Consider the following 10,517-nt stretch of genomic DNA (forward strand, 5'->3'; position numbering starts at 1 on the left):
ATAAAATAAATAAAAATAAAAATAACCATAACAATTTGTGAGTTTGCAAAAAAATAATAAAGAAATTTTAATACTATTTTTTTTTAAAACTAAATTATTGCCAATTTACACGTTTAAAACAGAAATATCATTTAAATATTATTATATTAAATATAAAACTAAAAAGTTTAAAATAAATCATAATATCTCTATACTAAATGCTGTACTACTATAGTAGTTCTCAAATATACATTAATATGATCATAATGAAATTAATGGACTAGTTTAATTATTCATTTATTTTCTGTAGCTATAATCTACCTATATATCAATACATATATTTTAATTCTTTTTAGTTTCAATACATGTTAATTATTTGTTTTCATCATTTAAGGTCATGAACTAAAAAATTTAAAATAGTATATATAACTTACAATGACTTTTAAATACAAAAACTAAGAGATAAAAGATTATTCAAAGAAAAAATATAAAAGAAAATCCCTTCAACAAGGTGCTAGTAAGAAGGTCGAAAAAACCGAAGTGAGAATAGTTCAGTTCAGTTCAGATTGCTCCAATCTTAGTATATTCTTATACTATTAATCCTTTTCAATATTTTATTACCAAACATCGTTGTTGAATATTCACAATCCAACCTTAAAAAAATGGCTGGAGCTGTAGCAGCTTCCACAGCACTTGGCTTTTCACCACTCACACACCCCACAAGAATTCTTGTTCACAAAGGAGTCTCAAATTCCACATTGCCATTGAGCAGCCATGGCCAATCTTTCTCACTCTTATCATCCACCCCTATGCATTTCTCTTCACACAAGAGCAGTAGAAGACAACCCCTTTTCCTTGCACAAGTTGCTTCATCTTCAGGTTAGATTCTGTGGTCACTACTACTGTCAGTATTTTCAGCTTTATTTTTGCCTTTTCAATTCTCATCAGCTCTCACTTTTTAGTGCCAATTTCTATTGCCCTCTTCGTTTCTTCTACTGTTTCTTGGAATGCACTTGGTACTTTCTTGGAAAATAAACAATGCAGACTGGGGAATAAACTTTAAGGGTTGTCGAGATTGTGGAGATTATTCCATACCCTTTAATGTTAGATTGATGTTGCTATAGAATATGTGTTTTTTGTTTTCTTTTTCTTGAATTTTTTTGAACTAAATGTTAATTTTTAGTCCTGCCAGGTAACCTGTTTAATAGAGAATAATGCTTTTGCATATTCAATTGGAGGGTGACATGGTTACAGTTGAACTTATTTTTTTAACTTGCTTCTTTGTACTGGTACTACGAATATTTACCTTTACCTTTAAGAAGGCCTAGAAGAGAAAGAGAAAAAAAATGGTAGAGAAGATTCTGCTGTTGTTCTTTTTATTGTTATTTCTATACTTTATGGGCTAGTTTCTGACTTTCACTGAAGTGTAACTTCAGTAGTTGTAATAGTTCTTCAACATGGGTGTGGTGTCCTCTGTAGTTCCTTTTGCATCTCTAAACAAGGAATAAATGTGAGAAGGGACAAGGCTGTTGTATTTGCTTTTCTGAACTCTACATTCAAATAATACCTTGTACTTGAGGCATCTCGTGTGAGACAATAATAAGAATAAATAATTGTTGAACAGATAGAGAAAGTTAAAAGCCATATTAGATATGCATAAAGTAAGAGATTTCTTCTATGTATGATGCATGGCTATATTCTTTTTGGAGAATCCGGAAGCTTAAAGATTCTCTAAAACGAACATCGTCGTGTGCCTCTATTTTTATATTGCAGCCCCGAGTTTGTTGGTAAAAAAATATGATAAAGGAGGGCCTATAACACGATAGGAAGAGCATGTAGCACAAGAAAGATGAGAAAAAGGAGAAAGAGAGAGCAAAAGAAAGGTCTAGGTGTAAAACACACGACACGATGATTTACAACAAAAGTTAGGTTCCACAGATATGCAATAGAAGAGAGAGTTACAAGCTTTTACAAGTACATCTAACGTTTTTACAAAGAGCAGCCGGTTTATAACAATGTCCTCCCCTAAACACCATCCTTGTCCTCAAGGATTAAAATTGGGAAATTTCTTCTCCAAATCATAGTAGAACACCCATGTTGCGTCGTCAGGTAGCCGGAGTTTCCATTTAACCAACACTTTTGTCACGACAATGCCTTTTGTCTTCATTGCCATCTTGTCCAAAATAGGTTCAGACTCCTTTGTTGTAGCAATATCTTCAGTTGCAAAAGGTAATCTGTTAGAAATCATTGCTGCTCCAACATGTTTCTTGAGCTGCGAGACGTGAAAGACATTATGGATTTGAGATTGTGGTGGTTGATCCAACTTGTAAGCAACCTCCCCTATCAGGGTGCTTGTAAAGTGTCTAAATTTCCATTAGGAGTTTGAAGTCTGTTTGCATATACTGTTACATAAGACTCCATTCAAACTATCAAGATCAGTTACAATTAATTAAGCTATTGCCTGTCATACTATTGGCAGCTTTATCAGTAAGATGAGGATGACTTTTAATATGTCATGTCAAGTTGCTCCTCGAAGTATAATCCTACGGTAACAAAGTTGACCCAATCCAAATTTAAGCTGAACTATTGGCAGGTTATTTAGTAAGATGAGGATGAAGTTTAGTTATTTGATTTTGCCAAGTTAGTAAAAGAATAACTGAGAGTTACTGTTTTTTTTTCTTATCCATTGCTCCAATTTTTAAGGTTGTTTATTGTACCTATTTTAGATTTTAGGTGGCCTGAGGATTTTCTGTTGGTATGGAGGTTGATTTGTGAAAATACAGTTTACTGTGAATAGTTTATTACAAATTATCTTTCCTTCTCTGTGTCTTGCTAATTGATTGTTGGGAAGTCTTGCACCACCAGCCTCAATTCTTAGGACTTAACTTATATATCTATTGAACAACTTTACTTAATTTCAATTGGTTTTTAGGTGAAATCTGAAATGGTATGTTCATCTTGGTATATTACCTATTTTGATTCGTTTCCTATTCAACTGATGCCTAATTTATTTAATTTTTGTAATTCATCATTGCAGCTGCAAATGCTGAATACGTGGAGGAGCCAGAAACGAATGTGAAATTGCAGACATGTTTGAATTTTCCGGGTTGCTCAAATTCATTAACTTTGTTTGGAACTGGTTAGTTGTTATAGTAGCTCTTGACTTTTGGAAGAGAAAAGATTAAAATGTTCTTCACGAATGAAAATAAAATACAACTACATTCTTAATTTGATATGTTAATATGAAAAGATATATATTATAGCAAAAGTTATGTTATAGTATCATGACTTTTAGAATAGAAAAAGATAAAAATCTGAGCATGTCAGCAAAGATTGATATGTCTGAAACCATAATATGGTCTGTTAATACTATATTGTGGAAATTTCACATGCATATGTGGAGCAGGACTGTTTTTGTTTATTTTGTGCTTCAAAAATTTTCTTTAGGACAAGGTGTGCTGTAAATGGGAGACTAAATAGATTGATATCATGAGGAATTTACTTTCCTGGATATGAACTTCTAAATAAATTTCACGCGATTGATTGTGGCGTTTTAACTAGATGATAGCATTGTGCCTAAAATCAAACCTCTTGTGAGAGCACAACAAAGTGATTTGTCTGTACCATGTTACTGGCAATTAGTGAACTGATGACATTTGGGAAATATATAGTCAACAATTGATGTTAAGTACAAGGCTTTGCATTTTTTATAGGAGGATAAAAGTATATTATTAATTTTTTAAATAGTTGTGTGGGAAACAAAACTTGGTACAGCTATAAACTATTTTTATTTCAATAATCTTCCATCCGTATTGTATTGCAAATCCTTTTTCGGCCGGTGGTATTGCCATTCCTGAAGACCAGTAGCATTTGTTAAGTTTCAATAATGTGGTTAAGCTTTTATTTTCAATGTTGTAAACTTTGATGGATAACAATACTTATTTCAGGATACAGGGAGAATGTTTTTGCGATTGTTAGTGTTAAGGTCTATACTGCAGGTTTGTATCTAGATCAACATATTACCCGTGAATTGAATGCTTGGAAAGGGCAATCAAAAGATGCTATTCAAGGGAATTCCTCCTTGTTCCAGACCATTTTCCAATGTAACAATTCATATTCATTTATTTGTTTCTACAATGCTCTCACAAAATGAATAATTTGATAATATATGCCTTTATATGATTGCAGCTTCTTTTGGGAAATCATTGCAAATTATTCTTGCAAGAAATATTCATGGTAAAACATTTTGGGAGGCATTAAGTGATGCCATATCACCAAGAATTCCAGCATCTACAACTGCAGATGAAATTGCTTTGAGCATTTTCCGTAGTGTCTTTCTAGATCGCCCTCTTAAGAAAGGAACTTTCATAATTTTGACTTGGTTGAAGCCCTCCAAATTGCTTGTAAGCCTACTTTCATATTTTTCTTGTGATATTTTCTTCAAACAAATTAGATCGTGTATATATATATATATATATATATATATTTTTTTATTTTTTTTTTTTTTCCTCCATTTTACCTTTTGCTGTCTAAAATGTTCTAACTAAAAGTCCATTGAGATTTCAGGTTTCTGTCTCCTCAAATGGGCTTCCATCTACTGTAGATGCTGCAATTGAATCTGAAAATGTGTCTTGTGCTCTTTTTAATGTATTCCTTGGAGATAGTCCTGTTTCTCCATCCTTGAAAGCTTCAGTGGCTGAAGGCTTGTCAAAAGTACTCAAGTAGAAAAGTTCAGTGTCTACTGCGAAATTTGCTTACATCTTTGATTTATAGAAATTGTTCAATCGTTAATTTATTGCTTTAACCTATATTCTCCTGACGTCTATGTAAGCATGCTTCATGGTCTACTGATGTATGTCCAGTGTACACATGGAAGCTGTTACCTAGTTCGGGTGTTTATGTCTAGTCATTTAAAATAATTTATTTTGCCATAGGTATACTCTTAAATCAATTCTGATTTACTATTTCTGCTAGAAAACACTTCATTAGATCACTTCATATATTTTCTTCTCTGACCAAAGCTACATATCTTCTACTTGGTGGATTGAAATTTAATCATATCACGCTGTATGTTAAAATCTTTAGGTCCCTGAATAATTACAAAACTTTTTGTTGAAGCTGATAGGCACCAGGAAGTGGCTGACTCTTAATATCTCAAGGCCACATCAATTTTTTTCCTTTCAAAATTCAAATTTTCCCATACATTTTCTTTTATGTCCCCCATTCCCCTCTCTCCATGGCACTCCCAAGCTACATCTAACTTGGAGTCTAGCTCCACAACCGCTTGTGGGATGGTTTTCCAGAAACTCCAGTGTTCAGAGTGATGGTTTTGGTGTCAACATCAGGATTCTTTAACAAGTTTATCTTGTTGTGTTTGGTCAAGCATTTTGACAACATCACCCATGGTTGGCCTCTTCAAAGGATCTGGTTCAAGACACATCATTGCAATGTTGAACACCTTATTTACCTCTTGCATTGAACAAGATCCTAAGCTACTATCAAGGACTAAATCCTCCTTGTTCTCTCTAACAACAGCCTTCACCTGTTACAATAATAACAATGATTTTCTGGAAAGTAAGTGCTCATTCCAAAGTTGGGTCTAACTTAATTAATTTGAGATACGATCTAGAAAATACTGTTCTAATTAAACTTGGTACCTAACATAAAAATTACATCCCTTTTTAATATTAAATAGAATGTGTTTTATAAATCCTTTGTAATAAAGGTACGAATAAAAGCAAGTTAAATGGATTATATCCTATTTATGTTGTTCTTTCAGTTACACAATAGATAATGCTAACAGCTTTATATGTTTATGATTTCATCTGTTTAATAGATTAATGCAATTCATAGTCGAGGTCAATGCTTCAAAGTTCCAATTTTCCTTTTTAATTTTTTTTAATCTCCACATAATTTCTTGTTGTCAAATTTAAATAGAATGATATGCTTGGCCCTGGCTTTCAAACCGTGCTACCTTGATACCAGTTTCACAATGATAGAGCTAAAAGTAAACATGATACTTGATTAGAAAAATTAAGTGCTATATAGGTTATTTCCTTATTGAATTCAAACTTGTTTGATGAATATAATCATAAAAGGAAATATTTAAGAATTTATCTTACCCATGTGACAAGCATGGTTCCCTCTTCCATAAATGCTTCATCACTGGGTTTTTTCCCAGTTAAAAGCTCCAGTAAAACAACTCCAAAGCTGTAAACATCCCCTTTGAGTGTCGCTCTTCCTGTATCAAAATATTCTGCATGCAAACAATAATCAAGCTTGTAAGAGAAAAAAAAAATCAATTTGAAGCACAAGTAGTTTGAAATGTAGAAACTGTATTTGGCTGGTTTGCATCTATACCAGGTGCCAAGTATCCAAAAGTTCCAGCCACTAATGTTGAGACATGAGTTTTATTTGGTTGCATCAAAGTGGCTAATCCAAAATCAGAAACTCGGGCATCCATATTTTCATCCAACAATATGTTACTTGACTTGATGTCTCTGTGGATAATGCGAGGGATGCAATCATGATGAAGATATGATATTCCTCTAGCTGCACCTGCAGCTATTCTATATCTGGTTGGCCAATCCAAAAACTTCTTGTCCCTTGATCTCCCTGCATCACTTTGGACTTTGCAATTAGAAACTCAATTATCATTTGACAAAATTCCAAATCATAAAACCAACAGAAGAGACTTGTACTTCCTCAATCGTGATGTGCTGCTGAATAACAGAGGAACCAAACCATTTCATCCTAGTCTTGAATTTTAACTAAGAATACTGGTAGAGAAAATATGAGAATAAAAGAGAGTCAATAGTAAAAACTATAATGCATCAAAATGTTTATTTCATAATTTCCTTCCATTTCCTCTCCTTTTGACTTCTACCAAATGTTGGGAACATAGTTTTAGAAACAAACAAATGCGTACCATGCAAAAAGGAGTCCAAACTTCCATTGGGCATTAGCTCATATATGAGAAGATTGTAATGTTGTGCAGTGTAATATCCATGAAGGGTCAAAATGTTGCGGTGTTTTATGTCTGCCATTGCTTCCAACTCTCTCTCAAAACCTTTATCTCTCTCGGCAGTTCCACGGTTTAGTTTTTTTACTGCCAAGGCTGTGGATTCATCTAGTTTTAGTCCATAAACCACACCATAACCACCTGACCCAATGATGTCCTTGTTGTTCAGTTTCTGTGTCTTCTTTAAGATCGCATCAGCTGTGAGAGATTTAAGCTCGGAGGACCTAAATAGTACTATCTTCCCTCCTGCATTATGCAATCAATTCACATTACTGTCTTAATAGTTTCTCTGCAAGAACTAAAGTAAAAAAAAATCCCCTTTTTCCTCCATACCTGGATAGCCTTCTTCATGAACCATCTGTTTTCTTCTCCATCTTTTGTAGAGGAGGACTGAAATAACAATCTTGGATATCACAAAAGCGATGAAGCATATGGTTATGGAAAAGGCTATAATCAAGGCATTCCTCATTTCTGCAATAAGCCAGTGCTTAAATTTTAAGAACCTGAGGATGCAGAAAATTAAAATAGCCAATTAAGGTCATGCATTAGTTCAGGATTTCTCATTGCTAACTTGCAGAATTTGGAATACGAGGACAAGTTGAAAATTTGCTGCACAAAATATTCAGAACTATAATTATTTTTTTTCGTGAATGAAATAAATCTCATGTATGGAGAGGAGGAAATCTCACAATAATTCTGGGCTAGTATTTTGTTGTATTCTGATTGCTTAGAAGAATCACTTCAAAACTTCAATTTCTGGTACAACGACTGCATCTGAAGATGAACATAGCTGCCACCTTCACAGACTGGAGGAGCCAAAGTTTCACTGACTTGTCAACTGTTTAGAGGAGAGAAACAAGGAAGGGAAGTTCAGAGTTATTTTCTCACTAGCCATAATTACATCCTAGAATGGTGGAGCCTAAGTTTAACCAGAAAAGGAAGATCACTGAAGATGATGATGATGATGGTAGGAGGAAAATAGAAGTTTGTAAAACACCTTTTTGAAAATAAGGTATATCTGATTATAAAGTTTCACATGAAGAAGGCCTACCTTATTTTATGTCTGTCCATATCTTCTCCCTGGCCCAAACAAACTATTGTGACATGACACCTATTTTGCATAATTTTCATGGAAAGCATAGGTAAGAGGATAAAACCAATAAAAAATGTCTGTATTGTTGTGTGAGAACACAATGTCAAGGGATTGATTTAGTGGATTAAGGTAGAGCCCCGAAAACCTTGAACACACACAATAGAAAATTGTTTTTCAACATTTTTTATTGCACATTCAACCGACATTACTAGAATCAATTTAAATAAACATTACTTGAACACGCATAAAATAGATAATTCTCTAAATCACTTAGTTAATAAAACACAAGTCACTGTCACTTATGTCAATTAATGTTGACTATCACTTTTCTATTTGAGGAGAGATGGTAAATACTTTTTTTCACACCTTTCATTTTAGTATGAAACTTTTTCTGCTTTAGGCACAGGAAAATATGTTTATGTTATTGAAATAACTTAATAAATTAAAAAAAGACAGAATATAATTGGAGAAAATAATTTATGCTTTATTGATCTGCTCAATTAATAGAGTTGGAAAGTTACTACATATCATATTTCATATTTTTAAGTATAAATATTGAAAAATTATGATAAAATCAACAACTACAACATCCTAACAACTAAATAAAAAAATATCTATGTTACAGTTATTATAGGCATAGTTTCAACAAATCTTCTCTTTGCCTCAATGGCGGGACACTTAAATTATTTTGTACAACTTTAAATTTAACTTTTGGAAGGGCTTTTGTTAAAATGTCTACAATTTGATCTTCAATTATTTTTCTCCATATAGTGACTTAATTCAACCAACTTCTTGTTCCTTGACTTGAAATCCCTTTGGTTGCTCTACATATATCTCCTTTGCAAATAACCATTTAAAAATGCAAAATTTACATCTTAATGGCAAATTTTTTAATGTTTGTGTACAACCAACACAAGCAACATTCTGATTTAAGCAAGGCGTGCAACAAGAGAAATTGTTTATGAAAAATCTACACCAAGTACTTCAGCATGGCCTTTCACCACTGTGTTTATTTATAGAACCATTTACATTTAGTTTAGTTCTATAAACACATTTCATTCCTATGGGTTGTTTGTGTTGAGGTCGATCCATTAACTTCCATTTTCTCGATCATCTTTAATTCTCTTTAATTCTCCCTTCATAGCATTAATCATCTTCTTATCTTTTTCAATTTCTTCAAATTTAGCAGGTTCTAAGACAACCACATTACACCTTTGATAAATATATCGTTCCTCTAACCGGAATTTCATCATCAAAGAACCCAATTCTATTGTTTATCTTCGATAAACTTTACATCTCTACTCAATAATTTTTCCATGTTTTTGTTGGAAAATTTTGTAAGTTTTAGACGTGTTTTTGTATCCAGTGAAACTCTAAATTCAGCTTTTTTTACAAGTTTGTCCCTTTTAACCCGTGGAACATAAGAAAAACAAACACAATCAAAGATTCTCAAATTTTATAAACCTGGTTTGTACCTAAACCAATCTTCAAATGTAGTTCTTTTGTTAAAAACTCTAGTTGGTAGTTTGTTCAACAAAAGTACAATAGTGCTTGCAATCTTTGCCCATAACTTCTTTGGCAAATCCTTCTCATGCAATATACCTTGTTATCTCTATGATGTTTCTATGTTTCTCTCATTTACACCATTCTATTTTGGGGTATATGACATTGTAAGTTTAAGCTCAATGTTATTATTTATCAAAAACATCATTTATACATTATTTTCCATTGATAGACCTTATTATTTGCAACTTACAACCACTTTGATTCTCCACAAATGCTTTATATTTCTAGAAAATACTTTATATTTCTAGAAAATACTTTATATTTCTAGAAAATCCTGGAAACCTCAATCTTGGATTTTAAAAAATAAACCCAATAATATGTTATAATCATCCGTAAAAGTAATATAATATTTATTACCATTTAAAGGCAATACTCAATAAGGTCCCTCAACATCTGTGTGAACTAGTTGTAGCCTTTGAGTTGCTTTCCATGCGGTTTGAGTAAATGGTTTTCTAACTAGTTTACCAAATTGGCAAGCCATGCATTATGTCAACTTGTTTTCAATCATCGACTCACCTTTGACCAAGACATGTTTATGCAGGTATAATAATCATGTAAGATAAAAATGTTTGAGTCTTTTATGCCATAGATCAACCTTGGGAGTTGTGTTTGAAAAACTATTTGCTCTTCCTCCATTAAACTTAAAGCATAACTTCTAGATCTCATTTTCCCTCGAATACATCTTTGCCTTTTGCGTCTATGATCAAACACCAATGATCTTAAAATATGACTTTGAAGCCCTTTTCCACAAGTTATGCAACACTAAGCAAATTCTAGTCAATATTAAACACATATAAAATGTCATAAATTTACTCCAAACCTGTTAAGATTTCAATAGCAACATTTTCTTTCCCTTTA

The 10,517-nt window shown here is 32.7% G+C and overlaps 2 protein-coding genes across 5 annotated transcripts; one reads left to right on the forward strand and one right to left on the reverse strand.

The window, feature by feature from the left end:
• Positions 1-491: 491 nt before the first annotated feature.
• Positions 492-4,978, forward strand: LOC137835124 (fatty-acid-binding protein 3, chloroplastic). Its single transcript, XM_068643472.1, has 5 exons — positions 492-858; positions 3,017-3,118; positions 3,927-4,082; positions 4,168-4,382; positions 4,546-4,978. The coding sequence occupies exons 1-5, from the start codon at positions 642-644 to the stop codon at positions 4,702-4,704; spliced, it is 849 nt and encodes a 282-aa protein (XP_068499573.1). The 5' UTR covers positions 492-641; the 3' UTR covers positions 4,705-4,978.
• Positions 4,979-5,023: 45 nt separating this feature from the next.
• LOC137835122 (Protein kinase superfamily protein) lies at positions 5,024-8,026 on the reverse strand. Of its 4 annotated transcripts, XM_090302434.1 has the most exons (7): positions 7,690-7,995; positions 7,572-7,609; positions 7,334-7,471; positions 6,908-7,246; positions 6,340-6,594; positions 6,102-6,235; positions 5,024-5,521 (listed from the first exon to the last, which is right to left on the reverse strand). In XM_090302434.1, the coding sequence occupies exons 3-7, from the start codon at positions 7,467-7,469 to the stop codon at positions 5,321-5,323; spliced, it is 1,065 nt and encodes a 354-aa protein (XP_090158560.1). In that variant the 5' UTR covers positions 7,470-7,471; positions 7,572-7,609; positions 7,690-7,995; the 3' UTR covers positions 5,024-5,320. The 4 variants fall into 4 exon arrangements, 3 of the variants coding, with proteins under 3 accessions (XP_090158560.1, XP_068499570.1, XP_068499568.1); XR_016521013.1 differs by lacking the exon at positions 7,572-7,609 and having other exon boundaries at positions 6,340-6,602; positions 7,334-7,503; positions 7,690-8,009; XM_068643469.2 differs by lacking the exon at positions 7,572-7,609 and having other exon boundaries at positions 7,690-8,026.
• Positions 8,027-10,517: the final 2,491 nt, after the last annotated feature.

Source organism: Phaseolus vulgaris, chromosome 5 (assembly GCF_051622355.1).
Source record: "Phaseolus vulgaris cultivar YP4 chromosome 5, ASM5162235v1, whole genome shotgun sequence".
NCBI lineage: Eukaryota > Viridiplantae > Streptophyta > Magnoliopsida > Fabales > Fabaceae > Phaseolus > Phaseolus vulgaris.

Coding starts and splice junctions, on each gene's coding strand:
- LOC137835122 (XM_068643469.2), bottom strand. CDS start 7,469: ATGAGGAATGCCTTGATTATAGCCTTTTCCATAACCATATGCTTCATC. Junction 7,247..7,333: donor TCATGAAGAAGGCTATCCAG/GTATGGAGGAAA, acceptor TGCATAATGCAG/GAGGGAAGATAGTACTATTT. Junction 6,236..6,339: donor TTTTGGATACTTGGCACCTG/GTATAGATGCAA, acceptor GTTTGCATGCAG/AATATTTTGATACAGGAAGA.
- LOC137835124 (XM_068643472.1), top strand. CDS start 642: ATGGCTGGAGCTGTAGCAGCTTCCACAGCACTTGGCTTTTCACCACTC. Junction 859..3,016: donor ACAAGTTGCTTCATCTTCAG/GTTAGATTCTGT, acceptor TCATCATTGCAG/CTGCAAATGCTGAATACGTG. Junction 4,383..4,545: donor TGAAGCCCTCCAAATTGCTT/GTAAGCCTACTT, acceptor TTGAGATTTCAG/GTTTCTGTCTCCTCAAATGG.